The sequence below is a fragment of the Pyxicephalus adspersus genome, chromosome 1, assembly GCF_032062135.1.
Source record: "Pyxicephalus adspersus chromosome 1, UCB_Pads_2.0, whole genome shotgun sequence".
Lineage (NCBI taxonomy): Eukaryota > Metazoa > Chordata > Amphibia > Anura > Pyxicephalidae > Pyxicephalus > Pyxicephalus adspersus.
The window spans coordinates 142,146,389-142,162,643 of NC_092858.1; the positions used below are offsets into that span (position 1 = coordinate 142,146,389).

At 38.1% G+C, this 16,255-nt stretch overlaps 1 protein-coding gene across 2 annotated transcripts in view; it reads right to left on the bottom strand.

Annotated features, from left to right (window-relative positions):
* The window catches only part of CUX1 (cut like homeobox 1), a 213,536-nt gene that overhangs the window by 86,768 nt on the left and 110,513 nt on the right, over positions 1-16,255 (bottom strand). For both annotated transcript variants that reach the window (XM_072429632.1, XM_072429638.1), the window contains exons 5-8: positions 13,085-13,222; positions 5,468-5,591; positions 2,752-2,828; positions 1,414-1,480 (exon numbers count right to left, since the gene is read on the bottom strand). In XM_072429632.1, coding sequence (XP_072285733.1) covers positions 1,414-1,480; positions 2,752-2,828; positions 5,468-5,591; positions 13,085-13,222 — 406 coding nt within the window. The remainder of the gene's footprint in view (positions 1-1,413; positions 1,481-2,751; positions 2,829-5,467; positions 5,592-13,084; positions 13,223-16,255) is intronic.

The following is a 16,255-nucleotide window of genomic DNA, read 5'->3' on the forward strand; positions in this document are numbered from 1 at the left end:
ACGAGCCCAAAAAAGAAGATCTGAGCACTGCAGGATATTTAAAATTTCTAAGCAGCATGTAGATAATCGTATTATATTAGTAGGCATGACGTCTGAGGAAACCACTTCTTGCACAGGTTTATCTGTGAATGGGCAGGAAACATCTGATCGTTGCCTGGCAACCCTGGAAACCAATGTAATTGACCTGGGGAATTCCATTTATTAACACCATAATAACAATATATGGCCTTCACTACTGATGGAAATGCTTACACGGAGGCATGCTTGGTCACAGACATAACATCTAATAATATTCTAATTCAACATCCAACCTCATATTAGAAAACAGAGGTTGTCCTTTTTGACTGGAATCCTACAAGGACTAGTTCACCCACAGCTGTTACAGTAAGGAACCGTCACTTTATATTCTGTATTCTTTGAAATGTGAGATAAATAACTATTACAGAGAGTGAGAGAAATGTTCCTAATAATTGCTGTCTGTGGGCAGAACTGACAATGCTGCAGAACTTTACCAGCACTAAATATTCAGAAATCAAACATGCAAACATATAATCCCATTTGAAATATTTTTTACAGTGAATAAATTGTGTGTTAATTCCCCAACCTTCTAGATTGTAAGCTCTTTGGGGCAGGGTCCTCTCCTCCTCCTGTGTCACTGTCTGTTATTTGCAACCCCTATTTAATGTACAGCACTGCGTAATATGTTGGCGCTATATAAACCATGTTTATAATAATAAAAAAATTAATGAAGTGAAGAGTAAGAGTAATAATGACTCGTTTATGTCCTTAAAGTTTATGAATAATGAAAACTTTGTTTTTCTTTAGGTTTGGGTTAAGTAGCCAGTTTATTTTTTGTAATCTGTGTCCCAGTGGGGACATTTTACCTTCACGCCCTGTCCTTAAGACGCAACATGGAAAAAAAATGTTAAAAGAAGGGGAATCCCCCGTAAGACAGCCATTACCAGAACAGAGGTCCCTCCCGAAAGAATTCCTCTGAACACTTGTTTTAGTGACAACATTTGGATTTCTCATCATTTTCTATCTTGTATAGTCACCTAGCATTCAGGACAGAAGTTGAAATCTATCCATCCTACATCCAAAATTTAATAAAATGAAAAAATGATTTGGCCATACATACACGTTAACCTGTAATTTGTCATGCTCTATGTTCACTCATCATTTGACTTTGAACTCACCATAAATAATTGGGACAAAGGAAGGTTATCAGTGAAGGAAACCTTTTACTATCAGAGATTTTCACATCTTATTAAGAATATTCAAGGCATACTATGAATTTCAGGAAAAAAATGACTTGTCATTTCCCCCCCATTCACAAAGTGCTGCATTGTGCTGGTTTTGCTGCCCAAACCAGGAAATTAAAGCCAAGCATATAGAAAATCAATAAGAGCTTACTTTGCTGATGTCTCTTCATCATACTTTGCTTTCAGGTCAAATAGTGCTGTCTGAGACTTGTCCAAAGCTACAGAAAAAAAAGGCATTGTGTTAGGAAAAAAGTTTGCTTTGCCCATTTAATCCCATATAATGCCATGTTTCCAGCAAGTAGATCAGCTTTGATTTCTGTTATGTCAAGCTGCATTTTATGTTTTAACACAGAACATGTTGCAGTTTTAGTGGATGTAAATCCTATTCTATCTGTGGGTGCCATTCAGTGTACTTTAAACTTGTGTAAAAAACAATTGCCTTCTTTTCCCTACATGCATCTACATGCATATGAATTCTCCTGACTAGTTTACCGATGGTAACAATGGTGGACCATGCCCACACATTAGGAGTTAACATGTCAGCTTTAGTAGTCTTTACCAGGGGGCTCATGTGGCAGGTTGACAAATGAGAACACAACTGGGAGACAGATGTCATTCAGTAACAGGAAGTGCCTTAACAAAGAGCATTGTGGAAAGCTTTTCAGACATTCTGTTAATAAAGCTAACACTTTAAGACATATTTAAAACTTCTAAGTTGCCTTAACATTTTAAAATTTCATTATTTGGATGATTGGCTTTAGACCCAGTTTAGGTCTATGGGAGTTCTTAAAACTTCCACTGCTTTCAAAGAAAAATGCTAAATACTTGCTTGTAACTGCAATTTATGGCCATACTGGCACAGCATTAGGGGTCTCTATATTCAGTGTAGCTAAGTGATGCCAGTTGAGTAGTGATGCCAGGCAAATATAACTTCTCAATGGTCACAGCAGGCACTTCAGGGGCCTACGTGGTAATAAGGAGAATGGGAATAAGGAAAAAAAAATCTTCATTCCATGTTCTTTACTCTTTCTAATATGGGAGAAAAATAACCTATGTTTTAAATGAATGATCCAGAAGTTCTGGAAGGGTTTCTATGGTAAAAAATATTTAGGGTTAGGCCGTTTAAGACCACACTTGACATAGGCTGCCCAAACTTTGTATGCATGTGTGTATTTAGACCTTTCTTTGGTGCTTTGTTGTCTCTTTGGTGGAAACTGATACTGTCAGTTGGGTTTACAGCAGTCTATAACACATTTTGTTGTAAGGCAGGTGAGCAAAAAGCTTTAGCGCTAAGGATCTTTTTGGAACCCTGATACAAACTGACAGCGCTGACACCAAGTTGAAAGCTTTTTTGTATACACAATGCCAAGGCAGCCTTTACTAAATGAATATGTTATTTCAAATTCATCGGGGTTTATTTTTTCACTCTCAAAGATTCCAACAAACAATACCATTTTTCCTACCCAGCAAAATCATAAAGTCACCAAACCTGCTTGCAGAACTTGAACTCTGTGTTCAGTCTCCTCCAGCTTGGAAGACGTAGACATCTGAGTCTCCTGCAGCTTTCTGGGGGAAAAAAAATTAAATTACATTAGTGGATAGATCAATGACTATAACCAAGAATACAACTAGCCTGTTGGCCAGCCACACTGCAATAATGACAGTGCTTGCGTGTCAAAATAAGAATGTATGGAAAATCACCCAGGTAAAAAACATGGTTCATTTACTAACAACTGATGTCACCCTGTACCTGCAGTCATATATCACTGAAAAAAGGAAATAGCCTAATTTCCTATCACTAGAGGCTGAGAGAATGGATGCTGCTGTTGTTACTTTCTGCAAAATATTTAGGCAAAGGCTTGTTGGAGGAAGGGGGATGTCACAAGTAAGCCTTTCTTGTCCATCTATTGTTTGCTAATGCCTAATGGAACCAAACTTACTGAGTGCTTAAAAAGTAATGGCTGTTTTAAAAATAAAAGTGCTGTGCAAGTACAAGCCCAGGTTTACATTTCCACGGTTTTTAGCACACTCATTGCTTTTCATTTCTAATTACATAATAATGATGATTCCTAAATATTACAGGGCACCTTATCTGTCCTGTTCCCCCCCTTCCAAAATATAAAATGTTCGGGAGGATTTAGGAATTAACTTGCAAGAGAGCATTAGGTTTTGTTGCAGTTTTTCCACTGCAACAAAACCACAGATCTGTCATTTACAAAAAAAAAATCTAACTTTACTTCAAGTAGGTTTCCGAATGACTTGCCAATGCCAGGTATAGGCAGACCATACTACAGAGCTGTAAATACGACAGTTGTAGCATCTAACGTATATGGCCTCAGTTCCCAATTGTGATAAATGGCTCCAAAGCCACGTGAATTATGAAAAACATTATAGCCAACAGTCCAGATACATATTACAGCGTAATGCAGATCACCGGGGGAATTGGTATTTTAAATTGAGTATATGCACTGTACAGGTGCAGGGAACTTCCTCTTATATAATGACAGCACAGATAAATATAGTCAAAATGTTTCATGCCTTCATTTGACTTTGCATGTGATAGAAATTTTGTCAAGATTTCCAGTATCTAGCATGCTTTCCCTTGTGAATGCTGCATCCCTTACCTGCACAGTACATCAATATAAAAAGTAATATGTGGACATTTAAACAAGAACTTTCCACAGATATGGGAAAAATTATCATCTAAAATGATTTAATGTATTAATTTACTATATTCCCCATAACAAATTATTACAGTTGAAAATATAGTGTTGTAAAATATTTATGTGTGAGTGCATGTATGTGCATAACTATGGAAGTAAATATTAGTAATAAAAAAGCTGCTCCAACCAATATTTTTTCCCCCAGCCCACCCTCTTGGTCAAAGCCTGGTCTGCTAATATCTCAAGCAAACCTAGAAATATTTTTATAGAAAGCAGATCTTGTAGTTTGAAGCAGCTAAACATTATATAGAAACCTCAGAAAAGGTGAGGATCTCCAAATCCCATGTGCATGCACGCCAGCAACGTTCAGTAGTAAATTCTCATGAGGATTAGGTTACTCTATTTTCCTAGGATCCCAAGGGAATGCTGAGTGATGTCCCCATCTTCCACGTGAACAGGTGAGAAAATGTGTCTCAAAGGGAAGTATCTTTTCTTTTAGTAATACTTTAAGAATTTTGTTAAAGAACAAGCTTTTAAAGTCACAACAAAACTAAAACTATACAGTAACAATTATTTGAGCTCACTAGTCATACACCCTAATTTCCAAGAGTTAGTTCCACTTTTGTTACAGTGTCCCCACAGTATTTATTCCCCCTCCTCTGATACAATAAGTCAGTCTTTTAGGAGGGGAGATATGTAGTGGTGGGAAGTAGTGATGGTTTCAAAAGACAGAATAAGACTGGTGGGCAAAGTTGAAAAGATGCTTTTTGAGTGCTCTTTAAAATGAGCAGAAAGTAGAAGCAAGCCGAATAGGATGAGGAAGACCATTCCAGAGAGTCATGAGTCCAAGTAGGGCCACTGTTAAAGGCAGGTACCATGAGAGGGCTGGTATTGCCTTTGTTCTGGGCCTCTCTGTGATCCTGGTTCCAAACAACTTGAGTTCTCTTACTTTATGAATGCCAAACCCCTGAAACTACGCCCTACTACCCTATCAAATAATAAATGTGCATCCAGGGAGCACTTGCTGCCTCAGTTTGTTCTTTTTAAAGTGAATCGTTCACGAATGGATATTCATCCTAAACTTAATATAATTGTCTGTGCTCACTCATGTGAAAAAAACTGCTGCCTGATTAGCTGCCTTAGGTCCTCAGGCTTTTGTTTGTTTCAAAGGAGTTGCAGATTCTTATACAAGCCTATTGTGCACAATACCTGTTTGAAACAAGTCATAAGGATACGATAAATAAAAAAAGTCTGTAAATTTGGATTCTTGTATGTTGTGACAGGTCCTCTTTGAACTGAGGATCCAGTGGGTCCTCGACACACATTTTCAGTGACACCATTTTTTTACTTTGTATTCAAATCCGCATTTCATAAAAGTATTTTTTTGTTCTGCGTTTTTGATCTTCCAATATTAGGATAAAATGAATATGAAATCAAGTGTGTGTTTGAACTCCATAAATATGAATATGAGTACATCTATACACACAAGCTCTGAAATTGTGTACTTACAGATCCATGCAGAAGACTAAAGCTAGCACTCACCTCTCCTTCTCAGCAAAGTCATTTTGTAACTTTTGTTCTTTCTCTAGAGCCAGATTTTCCGCCTGGTTCTTCAGGGTCTGTTCATATTCCCGGATTTTCTCTCTAAGTGCTTTTATTGTAACCTCTGTAGAAAAACAATTGGGAGAAAATGTGTTTACATAGCTCTGTGTGGTTATATAATACAAGGCTTTCTTTACCCTGTAGGATCAGTGTGTTTTAAACTCCATCTCTTCAACCCTGACACAAAATCAATAGATATGAGTCCCTTTGGAGACCTTTTACTCCCTAAATGTTAAATTGAACTTTAAACGTTTCAGTTGAGAAGGATCAATGGATTTTGCTGGGAAACAGAGCCAGGGTTTCTGCAACATGCCTGAAAAGAAAAAAATCAATGCTAAAACATAATATCACCTTATTGAACAGTTTCAAATTATCTCTCTGTTGAGCTGGGATTAATAAAGTCTCAGTGTGGGTTAAAGCATGAATTAACATGTGGAACCGTTTATTCATCTTTCTGCGCACATTAGGACATTAATTTCCCGTAGCCTCCACTTGTATGATGAATGCTCCGCATGCTTCTCTGCTTCTGCACCAGACATTTGCATATTTCTGGTGTGGCATTGTGATGTAAATCAATTAAACTCACTGTAAAGCCTTTGGACATGTACAATTAAAGAACCACACAAGATGAAACATGGAATATTAGCTTAGCGGCAACCCGACAAGATTCCCGCTAGTATTATTGCATTTCCAGCAATACACTTACACAAAGAATGGATAAACCAAAGCTATCAATTCACAAGCTGATTGCCAGACAAATTAGGCCTTTTTAGACAATTAGCCTGTGTATGGGGGACAATGACACTCCCATCTGATAAGTTATCCGCCGGGGTTGGAAAAATCAATTCATTTTATACAAACGAGCCAGAGTATAAATAATATCTCTACATTTATGTAAAAGACTGAACTATTGACTAGTGGAACCCTTGCACAAAAACGTTAATTTAAATTTTTTTCTCAGCAACTACAAAGGATATAAGTCAGCTTTGCCATTTCCAAATGGCTTTAAAATCCAAGTTATTATCCTAGGAAAATTAGTTTGTGTAAAGAGCAGAGCTGTGGGATGTGGTAGTGACAACCACTTTGGGCTACCTGGAGAAAACTACAGAGGAGTGGAGAAAGATCAGTTTCTGTGCACAATGTGTGAGAGCAGCAGTGACTGGTCTAAATCACAGGAAGCTGCTACACAAAGGCAAAGAAACTGTAGGCAGGTAGCAGCCCCTGTATTGTGACCCAACTCATCAGTATCCGCCCAAAAACAGCCAGGTGGTTACTGAAAAGTGCTGGGTGGTGTGCCCGGCTAAAAAGGGCTGGGGAGAACACTGCGGGTGGTAAGAAATTTTAGGCGGGTGGCAGCTCCTGTATTGTGGCCCAACTTTTTGGAAACCACCCAAAAACAGCCGGGTGGTTACTGAAAAGTGCAGGGTGGGGCGGCCAGGTAAACACTCAACAACATTTTACCTACTATTGGACTACCATTATAAGGTAAAATGTTGGACTACTATTGGACTACCATTATAAGGTAAGTATAGGGTTTTAACAATTATCTGTCTCCCTCCCTTATGTATGTAACAATTGTCAAATTTGTTTTATTATTATTATTATTATTATTATTATTAAACAGGATTTATTTAGCGCCAACATATTACGCAGCACTGTACATTTTAATTTATGGTTGTAGAACCAAAACATACTACTTCAAACACAATATTTGGTAGTGCATTGGCAATGAAATCAATGTTTGTTTGTTCTGGATGTGTAGGGTCAGCACCAAAAACTAGTGTAAGAAAGTGTCTCCAAAATATTACCCTGGCCCTTAGGTTAGCCCTAACACTGATCCTTTTTCCTAAATTAGTCCTTAAATGTATTTCTTAAATACATAAAATATTGGATGGAATAAGCCTGTCAATGTGATACTATTTTAAAATCATAAATTCTATATATAGATTGTGATGGTATATATGTTTGAGGTAGTCATATTTGCTTTATACATATGCAGGCGCTGCTTCCTGCTTTGCAGTGCCATACAATGGTTGTGCTGTATTGCTCCTTCTCATAATGCTAGTCTGTCAGCTGCTGACCCATTGAAAACAATGCACAAGGCCATGGACATTAAACAGTGTCAAAAAACAAAAAAAAGACAGCTAAGCAACAACCACTGCAAATGTCAGCAATGACAACCTTTATGTTCCTTTAATGACAAGTTTCTTTTTAGTCTAAATGTAATGTTTAAGAATCATTTGCAAACTTAATTTTATTATTAATCATAACTTTCAAATTCAAAGAGAAACATTTTATTGAAAGTCAGGGGTTCAGCACAGCATATGGATAGAAGAATGTTATTTATCTGCATATGTACCTTTATTAATATAGTATATGCAGGAGCTCGACAGATTGCTCTGCAGAGGTAAAATAAGGACAGAGAAAAAAAAAAGAAAAAAAAAAGGAAAACGAAAATCAAATCCATCTCAAGAAAGAGGAAAATAATAAAAGTATATGCTGGTATGTTATATATAGTAATCATTACTTATCTATCTCTATACAATATGCATTGCCTCACCACTGCACTTTTCCACACAAAAGACATTTATTTTAATTTTTCAACTGTCTTTAACTTAAAGGAATTAAATAGGAATTGGTGCCTCCACTGAAAGATTTTCTCCTCTATTCCTGTTCTGATGACAACTTAACATTTTGGATTTTCCCTAACTTTTAGTCCTTGTGACAATGGTCCACAGCAGCCATTCATAACCAGTGTTTTGTAGAATCCTAGGGTTATTCTCAAGCTTGCCAGGGGTTTCTTGAGGTTTGGTTGATTAACCTCCCATTTGATATGCTTGGCAGGAGCAACACCAGTTAGGTCAGCTGCAGGACACCAATGATTATTTTAGGTTGTCTGTAGGGGTGGCATTCTGATCACCATTGTAAGGGGGGCCACTCATCCCATGACCACCAATGTAAAGGCCATTTTTTTTTCAATAGTCCTTAATGAATTGGTTTCATCAAGAGTTCCCCAAGACCCAAACTAACGGTGTAAAAAGGTTGAGAATGGACGGACTACAGTATTAACAGAGTGAAATTTCTGGGGACACAGAGAATAATTACAATATAAACCGTTTTGGCTTCACAACTTTGGCTTACCAATGCCTGTTTTATCAAAATATCTGGGGGAAGAATAGTTTTAGCAGTCTGCTTCATATCAGCCAATCAAATTTAAATGTTTAGTGCCTGCCATTATGCAGCACACCGCCACGGTAAGCATATCCTTTATGCTATACTACCAGTTATTACAGATGGCAGTTTTAATGGTTGCATAAAGCGGACTTCCTGTAATGAGAGAAAAAAACTGCCATGTGTTCACCTGGTACTGTATGTTCTAATTGACTCGAAGAGATGTTTGCATTAGCATAATACACTGTTCTCATTTAGCCTGTAATAGAAAACAGACTGCAACCAAAGCAGGCACATTTCTTAGTAGTATGCCTGTGACAGGTTAACTGTAATCAAGTTCCGTACTTGCTTTGAGGCCAAGAATATTCAGCCTAAAGAGAAACACGTAAGCCATCTAAATTGTTTTTGAGTAGCACTCCAATTAGTCTGTTTTTCCACAGTATTTTAATTAGTTAAGGTCCTTGGCTCCAAGGTGGCCTGAGCTGGTCCTGGTCGCAAAGACGTGTACAGAATAATCACTTCAAGCTGAGGCGTACGGCCTGTCCTCCCACACTGATCAACGTAACCAACTTTTCCTTGGAAACACCAAAGCTTCTGAAAACATCACCCACTAAGGAAGGACGTTTATAAAGGGTACAGAAATGGCAAGGATTTCATGAAATGACTAGACTAGAAATAAGTGCTTACATAAAATCATGCTGATCCTCCTTAACTGTGTACTAAAAAAATAATTATTCTAAAAGGAAAAAAAAAACTTTTGGAAGGAAAACTTTGATGTTGATTCATAGAGCAGAATGCTATAGAACCCTACCAGCACTTTAGGAAATCAGAAGCCCTGTGACCCTGGTAGACTCTCACTTTTCCTTCACTTGTCCCTTCTGCTCTGTATCAGGTCACTAACATGCTGAACTTTTGAACCTGGACTGGCACTGGAAGACAGCTTGTTTGATGTATCAACCCATGAACAGATCTGTGTTAGGAACATTTAAACAATCAGTGGCTGTAATCTTTGAGATTAGGGTAAGTATCAGCTGCTGGGAGCTGTGTAGGACCACTTGATCCCAAGGCAGATTTAAACCTAGTCTAATTTTTATACTTCGATCAAAACTGAAAAACTGACTACTGTAACCTCCTCGTCTCTGGTATTCCACTAACCCGACTCTCTCCTCTATAATGTATTATGAATGCTGCAGCCAGACTCATCCATCCTTCCCCCCGCTCCTCTTCCCCTGCATCTACTTGTAATTCCCTTCATTGGCTTCCATTTCACCTTAGAATCAAATTTAGGCTCCTGTGCTTTGCCTTCAAATCCCTCCACAGTTCTTGTCTCACTTACCTCTATGACCTGATAGAAAAATACACCCTAGCCGCTCTCTTCGCTCCTCCAATGACCTACTAATGACTTCCTCACTCATAACCTCATCACACGCACGGCTCCAAGACTTTTTTAGAGCTGCCCCGACTCTGGAATGGTCTCCTTTGTCCCATTTAGCTTGCTTCTACTTTCTGCTCACTTAAAAGGGCCTTCAAAACCCATCTTTTCAAACTTGTCTACTCATCTTCATTTGTCTCCTAAACCATCACTACTTCCCACCACTCCAACTTTCCCCTCCTATTGTGTGATACTTTCCCACCTACTAGATTGTAAGCTCTTCAGGGCAGGGCCCTTTTCTCCTCCTGTGTCACTGTCTGTATTTGTCTGTCACTTGCAACCTCTATTTAATGTACATTTAATGTAATATGTTGGCACTATATAAATCCTGTTTAATAATATTAGTAATAATTAATATTAAAACATGGAAATGCAGGAAGGCACATTGCAAACTTACTCAGCAATATTTATCCAATTGCACCCCAAAAACATTGTCAGGAGAATAGGAAAGCTAATCCCAAACTTACTCTGCTATAGTTTTGCTCTCTTTAATACACATAAAATCTATATAATAAAAAAAGGTGGTAAGAAATATCCTAGAAGCATCAATCAAATTCTTTTCTGCCTCGTGATTGAGGTTACATTAGAGACAACGATGGTCACAAGGGCTTACAAAGTACACTTCAACTGAAGGCTGCATAAGGGTTGGCTACAGAAAACTCAGACTAAAATATATTGAGTAATACATATAAATGCTTAGGTTTTCTCTTCTTGTACCAGATTTTACTACATTCACTCCAAGGGTCTATCATGCCACATTTATCTTTTTTTTCACTGTATTTCTTTCCTTATCTCAGACCTTTACTTGCATAAAAGGATAACAGGTTGCATTTTCAGAAGGTTCTAACTTTAAAATTGCCAAACTTGTTGGATTGTTACTCTACTGGGTCCCCACAACCAGCTGATGGGCAAGTTGTATAATAAAAGGGGACCATTTCTCCAGACTGGAGCTGCATTCATAAAGGCAAGCTGCAGGCAAAGTAAGGTATGGATTTGCCCCCTTTTCTGTGACATGTTTTGTATAATAAAGCTGCGTACACACGGCAAATTTTTCTCGCCCGATAATCGGTATCGGCCAATTATCGGGCGAAAATCTGCCGTGTGTACAGTCGGTCGTCGTCCATCGTCCGACGACCGTCCTGGCGGATCCATGGACGATGGACGACGACCGATCCTAATGAAAGGGAAGGGGAGAGCGCGCAGCAGGGTGCCGCTCCGTCGCTCTCCCCCTCCCCTCTCCATAGAGCATGAACGGTGCTGTATGTACAGCATCGTTCATGCATCGTGGAGTCTTTTCTCGTTGGAAAGGATCGTGAAAAATCCTTTCCAACGAGAAAAATTGCAGGTGTGTATGCAGCTTTACAGTCATTTTAAAGATAAGGCCAGTGAAAGGGAAAGAGAGAAGCTCCATTGTTCTCCCTCCTTCCCTTTTCATCGAGCAGAATGGCAGTGTATGTACAGCGCTCATTCACGCATTGTGTAATCTTTTGTCATTGTAAGGGATCTTTGACGATTTCTCACAATTATTGCACGTCTGTAGCATAAGACTGGCAGTAGAATTCTGGGTTACTAATAAAAGACATCATTAATGTTTGTCCTAAAACTGACAGTGACTTCGCAAGATTCTAATCAACAATTACCTAATCGCTGTGAGCTTTGCCTATGATAAACATCACCGATGAGATTGCTTAAACCACTGAATTTATCAGATTTTACCTCTGCTACAAGGGCTATTTAAAAAATGGAGCCTATTAATCACACTATATTTGCCTTTAAATATAACTGCAATAAAATGTCATTTTATCTGGAGTTAAACCCTAGGCGGTATTTTATACACATAAGTGGCAATGCATTATCTGGAAATCAAGAAAGTAAACTTGAAAGTGAATTAAAAAAAAAAAAGTCCTAAACAGTAAAACTCATAAAAGGAAGTTATTAAAATAAATAGGACAAACTTCATAAAGAGAGAGGAACTAGTCTCTCTGCAACTATCTGACTGATTTAATCTGGACCAGTGCCAAGCCTTTTTTTTATTTATTTATTTCATGTGTCACTGGTAAAGATATAATACAAACATAGGTCCCATCTCAGTATGATTTAGAGCTTTAAATCCTAATAAGCTAAATGTTTTCAGCAGAATGGAGGAGGGTTAGAACCTCCATGAGGGTTTTATTGCTTCTTTTGTCTTCTCCCGTTTTTTTAGTCCTACACAAGTGACCAGATATGACACCAGCCATTTGAGCACCTTATAGTTTGGTTTTGCACTGACATGAATTCCTTTGCAGCTGTAAATGTTCTTGCTAAAGGCATGCCTTGCCTGCAGTATACACTGCTCCTGTGCCATGAATTTACCTAATGGTCCATTTGTATCTGGGGCTTTATAATAATATAATGACTATATAGTCAAAGTGCCTTAAGAAGTCACTTGTTTATCCGCCTGCAGCCTATACAGCTTAACCCTGAGAATTTACATTCTGTGTGCAGAAGGTTTATATCTGACCTCAGCTCACCTGTTAAGCAGCTAGTATAGGATTAAATAATATGGCCTCTGTAAGACAGACTTTAACACTGATCTAATAAGTAGACAGGGCAAAGCTTTTGCTGAAACAGAAATCTGCTGCATACTAGTAATAACACCAGGAGATGGAGACAATGTAATTATTAGATACCTTTATGGAATATTTTATGTGAAAACACACTGCCTGCAAAATATCTAAAACAAAACAATAAAAAGTAACAGAGAGGAGGAAAAAAGAAAATGCCAGGCAAGAATAAAGAAATAATGGGATAATATTAAAATAAAACTAACTACTGCCTACGCAATTCCTCAATAATGTTGGAAACCTAAAGAGAAAGCATTCTTAGTGACAAGATTCATACAGGAGACCTGATATACAAATACTATTTTCATTAATTGAATGTCTATCGGCACCAATATATGCTATATACCTCACCTTGATTTTTTACTTCAGCAAATTCCTTGTTGTATTCTTCTAATGTCTCTCGAAGCTTCTGGTTTTCTGTTTCAATATCATGCATCCGTTGAACCTTTAGTTGCAATTGCTGTCCCAGATCCAAGGCAGGTACTGGATCTGTAAAACAAAAAGAAAGATAAACATTAGCTGCAGTTATGCAGATACATCATTTGGATACAGATCACTGGAGCCCGTAGGCACACAACGTTTGGCGCCTTAAGTAATCAACCTTTCCTAGGATCACCTTTGTAATGCAAACATTTACTGTTTTCTGTTCCTAACCGGTCCTAAATTATTGTGCAAATGTACAAATGAACTTATGCGATGACAACTCATCAATAATGGGTAGAAAAAGCGTAACCAAAATTTTATACAGGGAAGAGCCACCTCTTTATTTATAGGCACAAGTCTAGTATACATAATGGTAAATCGGGGCATTGTATCTGATGTGAAATTATCATCTATAGGTTGGAATGAGTCCATGTAATCCAGTTCCCTCCTTACAAAAAAAAAAAAAAAAAAGGCTGGGTGCTACACTGACAAGCCCGGGAGCACACTAGTCCGGGGCCAGAGTTTGCCGACCCCTGATTTAGCACATCTGCAGGATTACCTGAAATGGGAAGACACATTTTAGCATAATAAATTTGAACGCTGTTCAGGGGTATCTCAAAAATCTGCTGTGGTACATGATACACACCCTAAAAGCAAAGTAAGTGCTAACTACCATAATGTAATGTAATTCAGCTCTATACAGTATGTGTGTCACGTTAAAGCCAAATACAATTGGAGTAACATGTCCATGACTTGGATAAAAATAAACATCTATTCAGCCTTTTGCCTTTTTCACTCTTTACCATCTGCAGTAAATGTGGAGCTGCCATTAAAAACAAGAATTCTGACTGGTAGCTATGGGTAACAGTACCAATTTTAACTTGCTATTCATAAATTAGTTTCAATAAAAGCTGGGAGCCAATCACAGAAGCAGCAAACACATCTTCTGGGGGTGCAGTAATCATGCACAAAGTTGACTTGGTCCTAGTTTGACTTTATTTGCTAGTTTTAATCTGCAATGCACAAAGTTGTGGTGTCCTAAGTTTGCATCTTCTTGAGTTCTTTGTATCCTATCCTGAGAAAGCCTGCTTCCCTTATTCAGTGCAATTCATCAGAGAATGAAACTTTAGTTATAAATAGGGTATGTCTTTACCAGACGTGGTTATGTAATTACAGTGAATGAGCATGACACCCATTAGTCTGTCTGCCTCTTAGTGCATACTTATTGGATTACCCGCAACTGTGCTGACCACTAGACCATCGATTTCCAATACGGAGATAAACAGGCCAGCTGCCTGAACAATACTTTGGCTAACACATGACAGGGAGAGAGCCGAAGAACACAGGGCTTAGGAGAAATTATTGAATACATGTCCGATGAGGGCGCCAGATTTAATGGCAAAAAGGCAGGAAAGGTTTAGTCTCTTACAGTGGAATGCTAAACATCAAACTGAACAGATCAACAACAGTGTACATTAGCTAGTTCATTTAACTTCAAAAAACATTGCAGTCATTCATTTTGCAGACCACCCTCAGCCTGTAAGAACATAGTGTATATCTGTTAACACATTAGACATGGACACATGCTTTTTCTCAGCTAACCGAGAGGAGTCTGTTGGCTGATAGAATGGTCCCGGATTTCATTTGATTTCACTCCTTAATTAAGGAAGAGCATGTAGTCTGCCATAGTCCTGCACCCAATAGGTTAAACAAAGACGTATTGTGATCCGCATATAAGTTGGACTCATCCCAGCTCTCTAAAATAAGCAGTAATTCATATTAAAAAGGATGGAGACAGACAGTCGAGTCTTCTGAACGCTAGTTAAGAGTTCAGGAAAAGCCCAGTCACTTCTCTGATTATTAAGTAATGACAGCAGGCTTTAAAATTAGAAAGCAGAGCAGCAAAAGATGCCCCAAACGAAAAGAAAAAAGAGGCTACAAGAACTATAAAAAAGAATGCAAAAAAACACAAAAAGTACTTACACTTGCATTTATGAGAATATAAAATACATAAAAATAAGCTATAGTTTATACTGTAAAGCAATAGGGTAACTATTACACATATATTTGAGTTTCTTTTCCCTTTCAAAATACCCTGGTTAAACTATTAGGAGCAACTTCTTGAGAAAGTTACTTATGGCTAATGAAAAGAAAATACTACTGACTTCCTCACTCATAACCTGATCACACGCACAGCTCCAAGACTTTTCTAGAGCTGCCCCAACTCTCTGGAATGGTAATCCTGGTCCTATTCGGCTTGCTCCTACTTTCTGCTCATTTAAAAGAGCCCTTAAAACCCATCTTTTCAAACTTGCCTACCCTTACTTCTTTTGTCTCTTAAAACCCTCACTACTTTCCACCATTCCATATACCCCCTTCTCCTAGATTGTAAGCTCTTCGGGGCAGGGTCTTCTCTTCCTGTGTAACTGTCTGCATCTGTCTGTCATTTGCAACGTCTATTTATTGTACAGTGCTGCGTATTATTTTAGCACTATATAAATCCTGTTTATTAAAAATAAAAAAGTAAGATTATTGGCTTCTTATGTGCCAGTGCTTGACTGGCCCAGGGTTGTCACATGTTCCTCCATAAACGAAGGGGTCCAATATCTTAAGCACCTGCCCTGAGTTGACCATCAGGTGATCAAAGAGAAGATAACTATATTTTAGGGAAGAGGAAATTAAAATAACCCTTTTAACCTTGTCATAAATTGGCAAAGCATGTGTTTAAAATGTTTATTAAGTTTAGTATAAAACACATTTTAAATTATAACTCAGAGAAATTTAATTTAAAAAAAATGAACCAGGGTTACAGATGTAGAAAAAAAAAAAATTCCCTGAAAAACTGTATTTGATCTCTTCCCTCTGGATTGTGGATGGTCTCCAGAACTGCTGGTCCTGCATTGTACGTGATGATGGCCGAGTACCTGCAACCAACAGTACAGCACTGAAGAGGCTGCGGGGGACCGGTCCCACAAAAGCATTTGGTATGAAAAAGAAAAACTAAGACACTACAGTCACAGGTAAGTTCTCTATTTAAAGGCTCAGCATGACATCCATGTAAAATATGACACTGGTAGTCTAAGAGAAAAATAATAATAC